Genomic DNA, 19,266 nt, shown 5'->3' on the forward strand with positions numbered 1-19,266 from the left:
TCCTTCAAAAGAGATGTATCACAAGCGCTTTCCTACCTGGGCGATAGGCCTGCTGCTGCTGGTCCATTTCCAGTGGTCTCCTCTCATAGCCTGACTCGTTCTCTTGCTTGATGACCTGCGTCTCATAGAATTGGTTCTGCATGGTAATATTGTCCATGACATCTTAAATCAAAAAATGGCCAGTTAGAAGGGTATTTCTTAGGACTAGAGGTAGCTTTTTAATACAAAATGATGCCATCCCCACTGTGGACAACCAGTCTTCCAGAGGCTAAAAGATGTGAAAACACCTTCAGATGGAAACCCACCTGGGCAGTCAGGGGCCCCAGCTGCCTGAGGACGGGCCCTCTTGCCCTCAAAAGTTAGAGATTGATCTGTGACTAGGTTCTACAGAATCCTAACACATAAAACTAAATGAAGCAGAAATGCTCTGGTTGGAGCAAGGAGATGGGAAAGTCGGAGAAGGGGTTCAGCTTGACCTCCTCTCTAAGTCCCCGCTGGGGTGGGGGGCAACTCAATGAACATAGTTTAAAAACTACCAGCCCAGCTGTTCTTTGACATGGTATAAAGCTTAGGGAGTTGCCTTTAGGGTACAACCTTAAAAATTGTTCAGAGCACAAACCAGTCCTCTGTCCAACCCAATTCACTATTCCCACCTGCATAGCCAACTCTCTTTATGAATTTCTTCCACCCTGCAATAGCTGTAAAGATAAGGGGTAACCATCTCAGTTGAAGGGGTAATGGGGGAAGAAGGAAAGGAACTGTTAAGAAAACAGGAGTCATGATAACAGTGGCCTTCAGACTCATTAGGGATAAGCCCTAAAATACTTGGAGTTAGGCAGGAAGTGTTTCAGGAAGGTGTTTTTGTGGGTCCAGGAGGACTCAACTGAAGGGTGGCAAGAATAATAACATCAGGGAATTTCCTGTGGTTAGGATTTAGTGCTTTCACTGCTGGGGCCAGGGTTTAATCCCTGGTTGGGGAACTAAGTTTCCGCAAGTTGTGCAGTGCAGCCAAAAAAGAAAAACAACAACAACAACAATATCAACGATTCACAGAGTGGAGTCCATACTACACACCACATGCTAGGATACAACTAAGAACAAGTTTCAGCTTAGTCAGACAGACACACATTAAACAAATCTGAAAGCATAAAAATTGTATTGTGTTAAGGACTACGAAGAAGTACCAGGGGCTGAGATCAGGGACCCAAAAAGTAACAGATAAGCCTGGACTCAAAGGATACATAAGTGATAACCCAGTGATGAGAATGGAGAAAACATTCCTGGGGTTGGGGCGACACCTGTGGAAGCTCAGAGATGGGACTAAAACCTGAAACTCCTTCAAGGAGAACCCTGTAGCCAAACCCAGAGAGAACTTTGGAAACCTAAGTTGAGTAGCAAGCAGGTTCTCCACCCCAGGGACAGGCTCTGCAAGGTCCCTCCAGGGCCCTACTAGTGGCTGTGCCAGGACCAGTGAGGCGGAACCATGGGGAAGGAGAGACTATTCTGCTGCTTGCTAACTGATTGGATCCTTTCTCAGAGGACAAATGTATCTGGGCACAAACCAGGTGCGGCCCAAAGGGAGGAAAGTCACACACATCACGTGGTTCGCTACAGGTCTGTTTACCAGGGCTGAAGGAAGGGTTGGAGGGGGGCATAAAAGGGGCTCAAAGGGTTTTGCTGTAATGGGTAGGAGAGAAAGGAAGACACAGGATAACTCCTTAATTAGAACACAGGGGGCCCTTTCATACCATTGCGTTTCTTCCAGACCCTAAGCACAGTGTTGTTCTCGCCACAAAAGCCTTACATCTTCTTTCCGAGAATCTCTCCTGCGCTCAGAGGAAGCCTCGCCCAGAGCAGCTTATGATTCTGGGGCCCTTCTCTGTTCTCTAAAACATTTACCTCCTAATAACAGGCAGGCCCAGTGCTAAGCCCCTTACACATGTAATCCCATTCATCCCCAAGTTGGGGGGGGGCACTATTATTATATCCCAATTTTACACACAAGGAAGAAAGAGCTCAGAGGTGAAGTGACTTGCCCAAGACAAAAATCTGAGTCTAGAGTCTGTGCCATAAAGCATATCACTTTTCTTTGGAGACATTTCCAGCCATCAGCATTCCTGCCAGGGTCTTGCCTGCCCTAAGCAGGTACACTGGGCCACTCCTCCTTCCTTGACAGGTCTCTGCAAAGGGAAGTACTCCTCCCAGCATCTGAGTCCTACACATCCGCCCTCCATCCCAAATCTGCCCTCAGACTGCCCTGCTCTAGGAGAACACGTAAATACCCTGTGCCAACCCCAAATCTACTCTTTTCCCTGATCCTCCTGCTCCCCTCATTTCTTTAGTCCCACAGCGCAGGGTACCCTCTTTTTCAGGTAAATAATACAAACCCTGGATGCCAGAGTCCTTTCTACTTACTCTTCAACTTTTCCAATCACCATGTCCTGTCCTGCTAGAAAGCCACCCGTTTTTAACTTAATTTACTTCCTCCCATATCAGGGTCTCTTCCCTTCAGAAAGTCACAGATCTACTCCATCCCTTCTCCTTCAGAGTGTCTGATGCAGAGGTTCTCAACTACACCTTGAGGCCTCTCCAATCCCTAGGCACACACACACACAAAAAACCCTGCTTCTGGGGACCAAGGAGCCCTCTCATGGAGATGCTCAGCCCCAGAAACACTCTGCTCCTTTACCCTGAGGCCCCCTGCCAAGTCAACAAGTTTTCTTTCACCCTCCACATCATACACACTCTTCCCTTCCCTATATTTGACACACCAGCTACACACTCTTTTCTTGTGCAAGGATTCTCTACCCCTCAGATACTCCCTCAACTTCAAACTCCACCAACTTGTTATCTACCCCACCCACCCACAGCTACTCTTTTTCTCCAAACACCCCATACCGTTAATCTAAGACCATTCAGCAGGAGCCACTGCGTTATCTGTCCCCTAATGCCTTCCTAGCTCCAGACCTCCAGGTACTTCACCCAGTGAAGTATCCTTCTCTCCCCCACCACCTTCTGGACATCGCTGTTCCATATACCTTCTCTAGACATCAGCCAAAAGGGTCCCATGTGGCCAGCATCAAATGCCCAGGTTGCCCATGCCTCAAGGCTGGCCTTTCAGCCCTGGATCTGAGACCTCCCCCCCCAGGCCGTCCTCAGAAAGATAGGGGTCCCCCATGGTACACATGGTAGTCTCTCGCATCTCCTAAAAGCTCCCCAATCAACCACTAGAACGCACAGTCCGTCAGACCCTCCCTGGCCACACACCGGAACTCCATCTTACCAACCCATCCCGATAACAAACATGAGAATTCCCCGGTACCCCATCCAGCAGCAAACTCCAGGATCCTCCATCCTCAAAACGCTCCCAGCCCTGAAAACACGGCTCCCAAGCCTACCCAGCTCCAAATCTTACGATCACCATCTTTAAGATCTCAGTCTCCTAAAAGAGATCCCCTTGTTCTTCCGACTGTCTTCGGTTCCAAAAACCACGGCTTCCGGTTTCTGAGCCTTAGGCTCGGGAATCCGCTACACCCCCACCCCGGACCTTCCTCATCTCCGAAACCGAGAGCCCCCACTCCAGTATCTTCCCTGCGCCGAACGCCAGGATCCACCCTCCGGTCGTCCCGCGGGCCTTGTCCCCCGATCCTTTTCAGCGGCGGGGAGCGGTATCCCCGATCCTCAGACCGTCTCCCCGACCTCAGGCGCCGGACTCCCGCGTCCCACAGCCCTTCCTCGGCCCGGAGTCCGGGCTCCCCGGCCCCCGCCCCGCGCACTCTCACAATGTCCGTCCGGCCCCGAGTAGCCGCCGGGCTCCGGGTGCGGCTGCAGCCCGGGCGGCGGTGGCTGCGCGGTCCCCTCCAGCTCGGAGCCCCCCTCGGTCTCGACCTCCTCGTTGTTGTGCCCGGGTCGCCCCGGTTCGTCGTCGGCCTCGAGCTCCCGCTCGTCGTCGGGCTCCTCGGCCTCCAGCGCCGCCTGCAGCCGCTCAGCAAGCTCGGCCTTGAGGCCGCGAGTGTCCAGGCCGCGGCGCTGCAGCTCCTCGCGAAGTTCGTTCACCTTCAGACGGCGCACATCCATGGCCCGGGCCCCCGGGGCGGCCCCCGAGCCCGGCCCGGCCTCCCAGGGCTCTGTCCCCCTTAAACCTTTCCTGTCAGCAGGCGAAGGGGGAAAGGGGGGGGCCCCCCACTCCAATGGCGGCGGCGGCTCAAAATGGCCGCCGCCGCCACCTCCCCCCTCCTCCGTGGCCCGGCGCGATGCAACACTGTTGCCAATTGGCCACCTGATAGGGGCAACGGGCGCGGGCCCAAGGCCTCAACCAATCAGAGCGCGTCTTTCAAAAGAACAGCAATGAAAGGGCTTAGGAGCTGCCGGGGAGGAAGCGTTGGCCTACGTCGATGCCGGGACCGAAACGGGAGGGCGGGAAAAGGAGGGAGGAGGAGCGCGCGGTGATTGGGTAGTGCTCGCGCGCCCGCTCCCGTAGGGTCAAATGAGGGAAAGCGAGTAAAGATTTGGGCCAATCAGTGATGGGGTCTCAGAATGGGCGCCGCACGGCCTTTCCTGCGCGGTCCTTTCATCAAACTAGTGTCTCTGTAACACATATCTTGATTGGTCTAAGTCTCCCGCCCCTAGAGGCGTCCAAGCGGGTAAAACCACCAGAACCAATCAAATGGAGAATCGGAAGACGCCCCCCCCGCCTCCTTTCACGATTGCCTTTAAGAAACCGGAAAGAGATGAATTCACTAAGGACCTGCCCCTTGCCGTTAGGGCGGTTTCAAAACAATCTGTCCACCAATCTCAGTTACTGACTTATCTCACTAAAGCTAGTATAGCTGCATCGTTTTAGGAAAACCTAAACAGATTGGCCATTCTGGTTACGGACGGCCTTACAAATTTCGCTGTAGAGGAAGTATATGAAATCGAGATTAAGTAGATAAATTATTCTTAATCTGGAAGAAACTCAGTTGTAAGGAAAGCAATCCTTTGACTTCAGAGTCCTGGAGGTTTGAAAATAAAGGCTAGACTAACAGCGGGAGAAAAGTCATAACGGGGACTCGCACCCTCTCCCCTTTCATAGTACATTTCATCGTGCGCCTCTTTCCACGATCGTAGCTGAGCTGTCTTTATGGTTGGTATCTTACGTGAATGGGCGCTCTACACGCGATCATAGAGCCTTTCCCTCCGGAAAGACCTCAAGTTCAGGGGTCTCTACCTCAAATCCTCTATAAATTACTGTTCAGTAGATCCGCCTGTTTGGCGTCAATATGATAAGCTCAAACACACAGGTCCGTAGTCAAGGCTCTGTTAAACGCCACAGTTTCACAATGTCTAACCCTGTCGCCTAACTCAACAGACACAAAACTTCTGGAAGGTACACTATCGAGATACGCAGTGCAAATGCCCGCTGCCCACGGAGCCATATCTAAAACCCACGAAAGCCATACACAACCTCTGCTTAGACAAAGGCGCACACACAACATAGATAAACAAATGGCGTGTGTAGGATCAGATGCATCCATTCAGGGGATAGTACACCAAACCGCGATATAGATGTGCCCTTTAAGGTTGGCACAAGCAGGCAGCATCAAATGATATAGACACAGGACAGTTACACTACAAGCTTACACCACGGCAACCTAGACACACAGCACCCACTCAGAAGCGGGAGAGACACTCACGTGGGCCCGTAGGTTCCAGTCCAGACACCCCGCCCCTCGCCCACGTCCGACTTCCTCTCTCCTCCCAGCTTCCCACAATGATTTGTTCTAAAAAAGTTTGTGGCCCGGATTGAACTGTTTTTCATTCTCAGGACCTACCACTGGGGGGCGTCCGGGCGCTGCCAAGGGTTCCTCCGTCTGCTGCTAGACACACCCAGGAACTTATGCCTGCGATTCGTGCAAAACACAGCGGGCTTGTCTTGGCAGGAATCCCTTTGTTGGCCCGTGGTAACGGAGGTACTCTGCGCTTGTGTTTTTGTGTGACTCTGAACGTTTGGGTCTGTGAGTCCCCTTTAAGTACTCTGTGTGTCTGTGTGTGTGTGCTCAGTCATGTCCGACTCTTTGCCACCCCGTTGACAGTAGCCTCCCACGCTCCCTCTGTCCATGGATTCTTCAGGCAAGAATACTGGACTGGGTTGCATTTCCTTATCCAAGAGATCTTTCCAACCCAGGGATCGAACTCGCATCTCTTGCCCCTCCTGCATTGGCAGGCAATTCTTTACCACTGTGTCACCTGGGAAGCCCCCTAGGTACTCGATATGTCTGAGTATTTGTGTCTGTCTGTCTTTCTCTAGTTACTCAAGTTTCTTCTTCTTGGTTGACGGCCTGCCAGTGCATATTTGTAAACATGTTTGTGTAATTTTGTGTTTCTCTGTCTGCATTTGTGTCTCTGTGTTTGTGACCAAGAGTGCTTGAGTTTGTCCATTAATTAATGAGTCTGTTACTTTGGGAAACAGGGAGGAACTCTGTGTGACCCTGTGAATATCTCTGTGCTTATTTCTTACTAGGGGTTTCCGCAGTCTGGCAAGTCCGCTTTTCTTTGTTTGCCTGTCCTTTTGTCTTTGTATCTGTTCACATCTATCCTCTTTAGTGAGGGGAGAACTCCAAGACCCCACCAAACCCTCCTTTTTACAAAAGCTGAGTTGCCTGGGAAAAGGGCCATATAACAGCTAAGTGGAGAGAAGAGGAGACAGAAGCATGGTTACAAAGTTTTATGTGATCTGAGCCCCGCTGGAGGTGCCAGGGTTCACACTCTGTTCAGGGGGCATAAAGGACTGGCTCAGGGGGGCAATATGGCCCCCAAAGGAGGGATATTGTCCTCTGGGAAAAGGAGGCGTCTTTATTGCATTGCACAGGTTTGAGGGGGCACACCCCCACATGAAAGGAAGAGGAAGCAGAGGTGGCTAAGAAGGGAAGGGTCACACAGGGTAAAACTGTAAGGTTAGAACCTCAGAATTTTACTTTGGAATTCTAGACCTTTAGAATCTTATAACATGTGAATCTTGGAACCCAGAATCGTAAGACTTAGAACCATGAATTCCTAGACCCTTAACTAAAATCCTAGAAAGAGAAGATGCATCATAGAACTTAAAGGTGTCCAAAATTAAAAATGATTAGAACTTTGGCATCCAGTTTTTCACCACTTACTGTGGAATATTTATACCATAGATGCTGAGGATCTAGAATCTTGGACCACTAGGATCTAGAGTACCTTGGAACACAGAACAGAACAACATTAGAATCTTAGAGTTTAATAATCTAGAATCTTAAAGCATATGATCTGGAATCTTAGACACAGAGAATCTAGGTTCTTAGACTAAGCCTTAGAACATCACATCTTAGAACATTAGACCTTAGAACCTCCATCTTTAGACTATTAGAACTTTTGAATTGCAGATGCTAGCATTTTAGATCTTTAGGATCCACAGTCTCATAACAAGGGTTTCGAGGATCATAAAGCCTTAGACTCTGTCATTGACCATCATTAGAATCTTAGAACTTGAGAAGATCAAATCTTGAAACCTTATGATCTGGAGTCTTAAAACCAGAAAAGTTATACTCTAAGAGGCTCAGAACTTCAAATTTTAGAACATAAGACCCCTTAGAACCTCCAAGTCTAGAACTGTAGGATTTTTAGAATTGTAGGATCTAGTATCTTACACCCTCAGGACTTAGAACCCTAGAAAAATAAAATCTAAAATCACAGAGCCTTAGATTCTAGAAATAGAATCTTAGAGCTTTGTAACCTAAAATTTCATGGGCTTTATGAGGAATCTTAGAACCAGAAAAATCTATAGCCACAGCATCTCAGAGCCTTAGAATGTAGTCCTTAGAGCTTCCGTGTCTAGAACCTTAGCACTTTAGAATTAGAGACTGGAATTCCAAGTCTTTAGAACCAAAGACTCAGCTCTGAAACTTAGAACCTCTGAATCTAGACTCTTTAAACCCTAGAATCTAGAATCTTGGAACGTTAGACCTGGGAGGGCCCTCAGGGATTTCAGTGCAATCCCTTTCTTGTGCATGGGGACACTAAGGTATGGAAAAGGGAGAGAATCTGTCTGGGATGGAAGTGGAACAGGTAGGAAGAGAGGGCTATGGTTGGGGGTAAGGTCTGGAGAGGGAAAGTAGGGGACGGGTCCCCCAGTGGCAGTGCCTGGCTTGGGTCCTGAGAGGAAGTTCCAGGTGGAGGGTGGTCTCAGGCGCCATCCTCCTGCCCTGGGGGTGCTGGGGAGCTCCTTTCAGCAGGCAGGGTGGGGCCAGGGGCTGTAGAAGGGCAGAGGACATAGCGGCCGGCAGGATGGACTTCGGCAGCGGTGAGGCAGCTGCAGGAATCTTTCGGGTCAGGCTGAGTTGGGGGGTCCGCTCCTCCAGCAGCTCCAAGTGGTTCAGAATGACCTCCACCCTCATCCATGTTGACGTAGAGGATTTCGTCTGGCTCCTGAGCAGGGGGCAGGGCCTTCAGCGTATTCTCCAGGTCTTCCCGCAGCTCTGCAAAACTCGGCCGGTCCCGGGGGTTTAGCTCCCAGCACCGGGACATCAGGGCGTACCTAGGGCAGCAGAATGAGGAGTCAGAAAGGGAGCCTCCTAGGAGCTTGGGGGCATTTTAGGACACTCGGGACTGAGGGCATTTCATGGGAGTCGAGGGAACTGTAGTGGTTTTGAGGGGGGCACCTATAGGGATTTGGGAATTCGCAAGAGTTTCTAAGGGGAGTCCTGGAACACTCAGGAGCTGGAAGGTGTCTTGGGAAATCTTTCTAGGTGTGGGGTGATGTTCTAGTGAGGTTTTGCTAGAGCAAAACTTCCCAATATGGCTTCTCAGGACAGACTCTGGCATCAAAGCTTTGCAAGCTGTGTTGGTTTAAAATACAAACTCAGGACTTCCCTGGTAATCCAGTGGTTAAGAATCAGCTGCCAATGGAGGAGACACAAGTTCTATCTCTAGCCCAGGAAGATTCCACATGCTGCAGGGCAGCTAAGCCCACATGCCACCACCACTGAAGCCCACATGACCTAGAGCCCGTCCTATGCAGCTGCAACTAGAGAATAGCCCCTGCTCTCTGCAACTAGAGAAAGCCCTCGCACAGCAGTGGAGACCCAGTGCAGCCAAAAAATAAATTTTATATATATATATGTGTGTGTGTGTACCCAAATTCTTTGACATTCCTCCCTTAAAAAGATAGAGCACTGCATTCTGACTTGGTACCAATGATAGTGTGTGTGAGACTTCTTTTTTTCTTTTTTTTGCCATATCACGTGGCATAGGAAACTATTGAACACATGCCTCCTGGAAGCGCAGAGTCTTAACCCCCAGACTGTTAGGGAAGTTCCATGGTGTATGTGACTTCTGAGACTAGGTTGAAAAGGTATTGTGGATTCCTCCTTGTTCTTTTTCTTGGGATGCTCATCTGGGGGAAGCCAGCTGCCATGTCATGAGGAAACTCAAGCAGCACTGTGGAGGGTTCCACGTGGCAAGGAACTGAGGCCTCCTGCCACAGCTATGTGAGTGAGCCAGCTTCCAGTCCCAACCTTCAGATGACTGTAGCCTCCCTGATATCTTGACTGTAACCTCACTGAAATCCTGATTCAGAATCAGCCTGCCAAGCTGTTCCTAGACCCCTGACATTCAGAAACCATGTGAAGTAATAAAAGGCTTGTTTTAAGCTACTGAATTTGGGGGATATAGATAACTAAAACACCAGCTATGCAGCCTTTGGCAAATGATCTTCCCTTGATATGGGTCTCTGTTACATCATTTGCACAGGGGAATACTAATGGTGCTTTGAGTGCTTGCGTGCTCAGTTGCTCAGCCAGGCCTGACTCTTCAACCTGATGCACTGTGGCTGGCCAGGCTCCTCTGTCCGTGAAATTTTCCAGGCAAGAATACTGGAGTGAGTTTCTATTTCCTTCTCCAGGGGATCTTCCCGACCCAAGGATCGAACCTGTGTCTCCTGCATTAGCAGGCGTATTCTTTGCCACTGTGCTAACTGGGAAGCCCTACTAATGGTGGCAACCCACCTCAAATGGCTGTAGTAAGGACTAAATGACTTAATTTCATGCAAAGCACCTGAAACCATGCCTTCTAGTAAGTTCTATGGAAATTTTCACTCTTCTTACTCCCCTCAGCTCTTGGAACACCCAAGGAGGACTTGGGGAGTCTGAAGCCCCAGGCTGTCCCCTCCTGACCCAAGCAACATCTTCTCTTTATCCCCCAAGTTCTCTTCTCCATGTATTTCATGGGATGGCAAAGTGTGATAAGCACCACCCTAAAGGATTCTGAGAACATCTCAGGGGAGCCCTAGAGTTTGGAGAAGTTGATTATAAGGGTTTGGCAGAGGGTTCTGGGTGTTGAAGAGCACGGGAGGGAAGCATGGGTGCTCAGGAGTCTGGACAGAATTAGAATTCTTTGAGAATGGGAACTGCAGCCCACAGATACCTGGCAGGAGACTGGTCCAGCCTGAATTTGGCACAGAGCAAAGGAAGAAAGGGCACCTTTTGTTAATTCATACCTCTCGGGCTTCTCATGGGGCATGAGTGGTGAAGAACCCACCTGCCAACACAAGATATAGTAAGGAATGCAGGATTCATCCCTGGGTGGGTTGGAAAGATCCCCAGGAGGAAGACATGGCAACCCACTCATGCCTGGAGAATCCCATGGACAGAGGAGCCTGGCGGGCTACAGTCCACGGGGTCGCCAAGAATCAGACGTGACTGAAGCCACTCACACCTCTTGAGCTAATAGTTCTGAGGAGCATGGGTGAGGGGCAGATAGGTTCCTCAATAGTCTGAGGGATTCTGTGCAGGTTTTTCTGTTTTTGGGGGGCCGTGCCAGGTGGCACGAGGGATCCTAGTTCTCAGACCATGGATCAAACCTGCGCCCCCTGCAGTGGAGGCTTGGAGTCCCAACCACTGGAACACCAGGGAAGTCCCTGTGCAGGTTTTAGAGGGTCTTGGATATGTCAGGGCCATGTGGGGTGCTCAGAGTTTGGGACTGGAATCCCATGAGGTAGGGGAGGGGAGTCCTGAGGGTCCTCACAGTCCGTCCAGACAGTCCACAGGCTGCTTCAGGCGGTTTCCCTGGCGCAGGTAGTCATAAATCTCGCTGTTCTCCACTCCCGGATATGGGGTTTGGCCTCGTGTGGCAATCTCCCACATCGTCACCCCAAAGGACCACTGTCGGGGGACAGAAGGGAGAAGATCAGAGGATCTCTCCTGCACAAAGATGCCCTCACCCAACACACAGATACACCCACACTTACATGTACACAGATGTCTTTGTGGGTGCATCAGAGCTAGTCACAGAAACGCTCTGGTACAGGTACACACTTATGGAGGCAATGTGTGTGCATGCCTAGACCTGCTCACCCGTGCACATGCTTACACACTCCACGGATACGTGGTCTCGGGTCACCCTCCACACCCTAGCTATGCACGTGTATACCCTTACCACTGCCTCTCCCAAGCTAAGTTGTGTGTGTGCACAGTCCATGCAGCAACCTGCCACCATGCACACGCAGCCATGTGCACCCCCCAGCATGTCCACACCACCGTTCACAGATGCCCACCACACCTGGTCTACGTGGACAGGCCCCTGCGCAGGGAAGCCCTCATGTCCCCAGGAGCCTGGGTCAGTGTGAGATGATCCGGCCACGCCCTCCCCCTTCTCCTGCCAGGGCGCATGTACCACATCACTCTTGCTGGTGTAGACACGGTCCGCCAGGCTCTCGATGGCGATCCACTTGACTGGCATCTTGGCGATGCGTCCCTGACGGTAGTAGTCTCCGTTGTAGATCTTCTTGGAGAGCCCAAAGTCAGCCACACACACTGACATGTTCTCGTTCAGCCTGCCAGATTGGGGGAGAGGAATGGGGTCACGGCATTGCCCCCTCCACCAGGAAGCCTGCCCTCACTCTCAGACACGTCTCTGCCTCCTGCCCTGGCTGTCCTGCTTCGGGGTGGGGATCGGTCAGCCCCCAAACCTGGGAGGGAACTATGTTACTTCTTATACCCTCTGTGAAAGGTGGGTCTGAAAAGGGCTGCTAGGGGACCTTCCCAGCTCTGGCTTTTTGCCAGATTCTAAGGTCCTTCCCAGGCTCCTTGGGTTCGATTCTCTGATATTTTAAAAAAATTTTTTAATAGTTATTTGACTGCACTGGGCCTTAGTTGCGGCACTCAAGATCTTCACTGAGGCATGCGGGATCTAGTTTCCTGACCAGGGATCAAACAAACCCAGTGACCCTGCATTGGGAGAATGGAGTCTTAGCTACTGCACCACTAGGGGAGTCCGTTTTTAAAATTTTTTTTGACATATACTATATATATATACAAAAACATGCACAAATCTTAAGTGGAGAGCTCACTGGATTTTCACAAACACACCTATGTAACTAGAACCCAGATTAGGAAAGAGAATATCATGGGGCAGCTGTGCAATGGAATACCACACAGCAAAGAACAAGAACTACAGATATGTGCAAAAACACGGACTGATCAAAGAAACTTCACGCTGAGCGAGAGATGCCAGACACAGAGGAGTCAAAGTTGCAATTCCATTTACATGACGTTTACAAACAGGTGACAGAAGTACAGAATAGTTGTTATCCCTTGGGGGCAGGGGCTGGGAAGGGCAGGAGAGAGCCTGCGAAGGGCCAAGAGATGTGCTTTATCTTGATTTAATGGTGGTTGTTTCCATGGGTCTGTGAGCATGCTCACTCGTGTCCAACATTTTGCAACCCCATGGACTGTAGCCCACCAGCCTCCTCTGTCCACGGGGTTTCCCAGGCAAGAATACTGGGTTGCTATTTTCTCCTCCAGGGGATCTTCCCAACCCGGGGATCGAACCTGAGTCTCCTGCATTGGCAGGTAGATTCTTTACCACTGGGTCACCTGGGAAGCCCTTCTATGTGTCTATAAATATGTAAACATTCATTGAACTGCATGCATAAAATGTGTATATTTTAGTGTATATAGAATAGACATCAATTTTTTTTCATGAGAAAGAAAGATTACCAGACTTTCCTTCCTAGGGTATAATTACCTCTTGTAGGGTGACTGAGATCTTCACTTCTAACAGTGTGGATTACTTGTGTTTGTTTTTGCTGTTTGTATATATAAATTTGAATATGGATTGGATAGAAGACTGTGTTATGGAATTATTGTTAATCTTCTTAGGTCTGAAAATAGAATTGTGATTGTTTAGGCTTAAGTCCTTATTCTAGGAGACACATCTTGAAGATTTAGGGGTGGAATGTCACTATCTTGGCAACTTACTTTCAAATGGTTGAGGGGAGAGAGAGACAGAGAAGAGAGGAGAAACGTGACAAAATCTCAACAAGGAGGAGATATGGGTGTTCACGGCACAATGTTTTCAACTTTTCTGTAGATTTGGAACTTTTTCAAAATAAAAATTGGAAGTTGGGTATTCCCTGGTCCAGTCGTTAAGACTCTGCACTTCTGCTTCAGGGGGGCACTGGTGCGATCCCTGGTTGGGGAACCAATATCCTGCATGCTGTGTAGTGGGGCAGGAAAAAAAAAGAAAATTATACAGTTTTGCTGAAAGAAGCTGGATAATGCCTAAATAAATTGGAAAGCTATACCATAATCATGGATGAGAAGACCCTGAAATGTATAAAAGGCAATTCTCCTCAAATTGACATGTGCATTCCATGGAAGGTAATCAAAACCATTTGTGAACATTTGCATGTCTTATTGAAGATTCTCTGATTCTCCAACTCCAACTTCTTTTTTAATATTTTTAAAAATACTTATTCTTTGGCAGTGCTGGGCCTCAGTTGTGGCATGCAGGATCTTTTAGTTGGAGCATGTGAACTCTTAGTGGGTCAAGCCCAGGCCCCCTGGATTGGGAGTGTGAAGTCCTAGCCACTGGACCACCAGGAAAGTCCTCTTCAGCTCCAATTTCTGAGTGCCACATTGTAATGAAACTAATATTCTAAGCTTATGTGTCACACACATAGCCCTTAGACCAGGTTCTGGGCTATTTTTTGCTTGTCCCTTGGAAAGGAAATCAACCCTGAATATTCATTGGGAGGACTGATGCTGCTAAAGCTGAAACTCCAATACTTTGGTCACCTGATGCGAAGAACTGACTCATTGGAAAAGACTATGATGCTGGGAAAGATTGAAAGCAAGAGGAGAAGGAGGCGACAGAGGATGAGATGGTTGGATGGTATCACCGACTCAAAGGACACGAGTTCGAACAAACTCTGGGGGATAGTGAAGGACAGGGAAGCCTGGCGTGCTGCAGTCCACGGGGTTTCAAATAGTGGGACACGACTGATGAGCGACTGAGCAGCAACAACTTAGCAGGGGGTGTGGTCTCTTTATCCAGTGTGGCCACTGCCCACGTGTAGCCCCAGGCAAGACACTCAGCTTGGAGAGGGACACAGATGAAGCTTAAATGTCACCACCCTCTTGGGTTTCCTCTGCCCTTTTGCTCACATCCTGCTGCCCACTGAGCCTGCCCCTCCCCGTTTCTCTGCACAGTCCAGCATGTGCGGGATCTCAGTTCAGGGTCCACGTCCTGCAGAAAGCTGACCCCAACCTCCCTGCTCATTTCTCTCTTCCACTCCTGAGCTCTGACTTGCCTGAAGGGTGTGTGTGAGAGAGAGTGTGAGTGTGTGTGTGTGTGTGTGTGTGTGTGTGTAGCACCTTCTTCCATCCTGGGAAGGAGGGTGGGGGTGGGGATGGGTCCCTGAAGAAGGGGATCCCTGGAAGGCTGGGCACTCACATGCAATTTCTGGCAGCCAGGTCCCGGTGTATGAATCTCTTGGTACTCAGATACTCCATGCCACTGGCAATATCTGCCATGAACTTCACCAGCATCTGGGTGGGCAGGAACTGGGAGGGGGCAGGCAGGACATGACAGGGTAGAGATCAGCTGAGTCCCAGAAATCCATCCCTTGGCCCTACTAGCTCTGCCCTGTGATGCTTTCCCATGCCTCTGAGACTTAAATTCCACCCCTTTCCATATCAGCCCTTGGTCATCCCCTCCTACCTTCCTCTCCTGTCTTCATTTCCCATTGTGCTTGCCTTTGACATACGCTCCAGCAGGGAACCCCCTTTCTGGTCTTTCAACAAGCCATGCTTATTCTCACCTCTGAGCCTTTGCACATTCTGTGCCCTCTGCCGGGACCACTTCCTCCCAGATTGCCCACTTCCCACCAGTTAGCTCCTCCTTCGATCTCCTCCATAAGACCTTCCCTGTTCACTCAAACGAACTGCCTGGCCTCCCTGTCACTCATCCTGGCACGTAAAAATTATTGTGCTTATTCATTTGTTAACTTGTTTATTGCCTGGTACCCCCACCTCTGGCAGACAGCTCCTCCATGAAAACAAGCTCTTGGTCTCCATCACCTTCCTAGTGGCTGAGCAGCGCTGGGGACCTAATGCATGCATGTGTACTTAGTCACTCAGTCATGTCTGACTCTTTGTGACCCCATAGACTGTAGCCCACCAGGCTCCTCTGGCCATAGGTTGCACAGGCAAGAATACTGGAGTGGGTTGCCATTTTCTTCTCCAGGGATTCTTCCCAACCCAGGGATGGAACCCACGTCTCCTGCACTGGCAGGCAGATTCTTTACCACTGAACCACCTGGGAAGCCCTTCCATGGGTCTATACACAAGAAAATGTTCACTGAACTGCATGTAAAAAATGTGCATATTTTAGTGTACGCAGAATCGACATCAAATTTTTCAAATAAGGAAGAAAGATTACTGGGTACCTAGTCAGTACTCAGTTAACACTTGTGGTCCAGATAATAAAATGCCCTTACCACTGGCTGGTCCCCGAGCCGGGAATAGAGAAGGAAACTGTGTAGGTCTCCGTGTTTCATGAAAGGTAAGATGACCACGGGCGCCGGGAAGCCCTCTCGTTCAGAACCCTGGAAACAGACGCCTGAGTCCCGCCCCCCACCCCAGGCAGCCTTGTCACTGGAGGTGGGCAGAAGGGGCCGCCACCCCGACTCCCACCTCTGTTTCTCCCCTCTCCCTCTCAGATTTGGCCTCCAGACTGTTGGGGAGCCGCGGGGGTGGTGGTGGTGGCAGGGACCAAGCGTCAGGGAAGCCATGTCCAGCACTGGTTCCCAGGGATGTTTCTCCAGCCCTCCTGGGGACCTCAGCTATTTCTGGGAAAGGTCAGAGGTCACATTCCAAGCTGAGGGAGAGAGGAAGGGGGGAGCCTGCTCACTCTGGCGGGGGTGGGTGGTGGGGGAGGAAGCCTGGAGGGTTGATCTTCCCAGTGCCTGAGGGAGGGCTCTTCCCTCTGGTGCTGCCTCCATGGGGCCTATTGGCCCTAAATCTGCCCCTCCCTCACCGATGAGCCTCATGACGTTGGGGTGGTCGAATTCCTTCATGCAGACGGCTTCACTCAGGAAATCCTCCAGCTCCGACCTTGTGCAGATGGCAACTGGGAGGAGAGAGGAAGGTGGAGAAGGCGGAGGGGTGGGAGGGAGGACTCTCCCTCCTCCTCCTCGTTACCATATCATCTTCTCCTTCTTCATCAAGCATGACTAGTGAGTACCAGGGGCTGTACTCAGCGCTTGACATATATTAACCCATTTAACCCTCTGAGGAGCTTCTATTTCCCCATTTTAAAGATGGAGAAGGGGGCTACAGAAGGACGAGATGGTTGGATGGCATCACTGACTCAATGGACATGAGTTTGAGCAAACTCAAGAGAGAGAATGAAGGAGAGGGAAGCCTGGTGTGCTGCAGTTCATGAGGTCACAAAGAGTCTCACCCAATTTAGCGACTGGACAACAAGAAGGATGCAGAGACAAGGCACAGAATGTTTAAGAAACGTGCCACCGCTTGCAAGAGGAACAGGCAGAGTTCAAACCCAGGCAGTCTGGCTCAGGGGTCCATGTGTGGGCTCTGTGCGAGGTTGCTTCCTAGCACACTCCCAGCAGCCCTAGGAGGCAGACGATTGCCCCTGTTTTGCAACTCAGGACACTGGCTCAGAGGGGCAAAGTGACTCGCCCAATGTCACACAGCTGGGATTCAAACCCAGACCAGGAGCACAACCCAGTATTCAGAAGTCAGTCAATAATGAACGAATGAGTGAGTGGTGACTCCATAACCCACGTTTTCAGCCCTTGTGATTCTGAAATGATCATTCCTCCCTTACCTCCAGCATGACCCTCTAAGCTTCATCCCTATGTGGAAAAGCTTGACCCTGGCCTTTCTGTGCTGTGTGAACCTGGACTGGACTGGCTCTCACCCTCTCTGCTGAAGTAGATAACATGGTTTGAGTCACACTAACTGTGTATTGCAGTACTTGGATGCAATCTTAAAAATGACAGGATGATTTCTGTTCGTTTCCAAGGCAAACCATTCAATATTACAGTAATCCAGGCCTATGCCCCAACCAGTAATGCTGAAGAAGCCGAAGTTAATCGGTTCTATGAAGACCTACAAGACCTTTTAGAACTAACACCCAAAAAAGATGTCCTTTTCATTATAGGGGACTGGAATGCAAAAGTAGGAAGTCAAGAAACACCTGGAGTAACTGGCAAATTTGGCCTTAGAGCACGGAATGAAGCAGGGCAAAGGCTAATAGAGTTTTGTCAAGAGAATGCACTGGTCATAGCAAACACCCTCTTCCAACAACACAAGAGAAGACTCTACACATGGACATCACCAGATGGTCAACACCGAAATCAGATTGATTATATTCTTTGCAGCCAAAGATGGAGAAGCTGTATACAGTGAGCGAAAACAAGACCAGGAGCTGACTGTGGCTCAGATCATGAACTCCTTATTGCGAAGTTCAGGCTTAAATTGAAGAAAGTAGGGAAAACCACTAGACCATTCAGATATGACCTCAATCAAATCCCTTATGATTATACAGTGGAAGTGAGAAATAGATTTAAGGGACTAGATCTGATTGATAGAGTGCCTGATGAACTCTGGACGGAGGTTCGTGACATTGTACAGGAGACAGGGACCAAGACCATCCCCATGGAAAAGAAATGCAAAAGAGCGAAATGGCTGTCTGAGGAGGCCTTACAAATAGCTGTGAAAAGAAGAGAGGCGAAAAGCAAAGGAGAAAAGGAAAGATATAAGCATCTGAATGCAGAGTTCCAAAGAATAGCAAGGAGAGATAAGAAAGACTTCCTCAGTGATCAATGCAAAGAAATAGAGGAAAACAACAGAATAGGAAAAACAAGAGAGTTCTTCAAGAAAATTAGAGATTCCAAGGGAACATTTCATGCAAAGATGGGCTCGATAAAGGACAGAAATGGTATGGACCTAACAGAAGCAGAAGATATTAAGAAGAGGTGGCAGGAATACACAGAAGAACTGTACAAAAAAGATCTTCACGACCAAGATAGTCACGATAATGTGATCACTGACCTAGAGCCAGACATCTTGGAATGTGAAGTCAAGTGGGCCTTAGAAAGCATCACTACGAACAAAGCTAGTGGAGGTGATGGAATTCCAGTTGAGCTATTTCAAGTCTTGAAAGATGATGCTGTGAAAGTGCTGCACTCAATATGCCAGCAGATTTGGAAAACTCAGCAGTGGCCACAGGACTGGAAAAGGTCAGTCTTCATTCCAACCCCAAAGAAAGGCAATGCCAAAGAATGCTCAAACTACCGCACAATTGCACTCATCTCACATGCTAGTAAAGTCATGCTCAAAATTCTCCAGGCCAGGCTTCAGCAGTATGTAAACCATGAACTCCCAGATGTTCAAGCAGGTTTTAGAAAAGGCAGAGGCACCAGAGATCAAATTGCCAACATCCGCTGGATCATGGAGAAAGCAAGAGAGTTTCAGAAAAACATCTATTTCTGTTTCATTGACTATGCCAAAGCCTTTGACTGTGTCGATCACAATAAACTGTGGAACATTCTGAAAGAGATGGGAATCCCAGACCACCTGACCTGCCTCTTGAGAAACCTGTATGCAGGTCAGGAAGCAACTGTTAGAACTGGACATGGAACAACAGACTGGTTCCAAATAGGAAAAGGTGTACGTCAAGGTTGTATATTGTCACCTTGCTTATTTAACTTATATGCAGAGTACATCATGAGGAACGCTGGGCTGGAAGAAGCACAAGCTGGAATCAAGATTGCTGGGAGAAATATCAATAACCTCAGATATGCAGATGACACTACCCTTATGGCAGAAAGTGAAGAGGAACTCAAAAGCCTCTTGATGAAAGTGAAAGAGGAGAGTGAAAAGGTTGGCTTGAAGCTCAACATTCAGAAAACAAAGATCATGGCATCTGGTCCCATCACTTCATGGGAAATAG

General features: G+C 49.4%; 2 protein-coding genes across 5 annotated transcripts in view; both read right to left on the reverse strand.

Annotated features, from left to right (window-relative positions):
• The window catches only part of HNRNPUL1 (heterogeneous nuclear ribonucleoprotein U like 1), a 35,741-nt gene extending 29,998 nt beyond the window's left edge, over positions 1-5,743 (reverse strand). The window contains exons 1-2 of one of the 3 annotated variants that reach the window (XM_055412097.2): positions 5,676-5,743; positions 37-162 (exon numbers count right to left, since the gene is read on the reverse strand). In XM_055412097.2, coding sequence (XP_055268072.2) covers positions 37-157 — 121 coding nt within the window. In that variant the 5' untranslated portion in view covers positions 158-162; positions 5,676-5,743. Of the gene's footprint in view, positions 1-36; positions 163-3,782; positions 4,222-5,675 lie in introns of those variants that run through there. The other 2 variants (XM_055412098.2, XM_055412095.2) reach the window with 2 other exon arrangements.
• Positions 5,744-6,691: 948 nt separating this feature from the next.
• Positions 6,692-19,266, reverse strand: part of AXL (AXL receptor tyrosine kinase) — a 38,503-nt gene continuing 25,928 nt past the window's right edge. For both annotated transcript variants that reach the window (XM_055412100.2, XM_055412099.2), the window contains 6 exons: positions 16,324-16,416; positions 15,785-15,906; positions 14,740-14,849; positions 11,677-11,836; positions 11,029-11,165; positions 6,692-8,542 (listed from right to left, as the gene is read on the reverse strand). In XM_055412100.2, the coding sequence (XP_055268075.1) occupies positions 8,191-8,542; positions 11,029-11,165; positions 11,677-11,836; positions 14,740-14,849; positions 15,785-15,906; positions 16,324-16,416 (974 nt within the window). In that variant the 3' untranslated portion in view covers positions 6,692-8,190. The remainder of the gene's footprint in view (positions 8,543-11,028; positions 11,166-11,676; positions 11,837-14,739; positions 14,850-15,784; positions 15,907-16,323; positions 16,417-19,266) is intronic.

This window comes from Moschus berezovskii, chromosome 22 (genome assembly GCF_049115385.1).
Source record: "Moschus berezovskii isolate FMDL1 chromosome 22, NW_MosBer_1.0, whole genome shotgun sequence".
NCBI lineage: Eukaryota > Metazoa > Chordata > Mammalia > Artiodactyla > Moschidae > Moschus > Moschus berezovskii.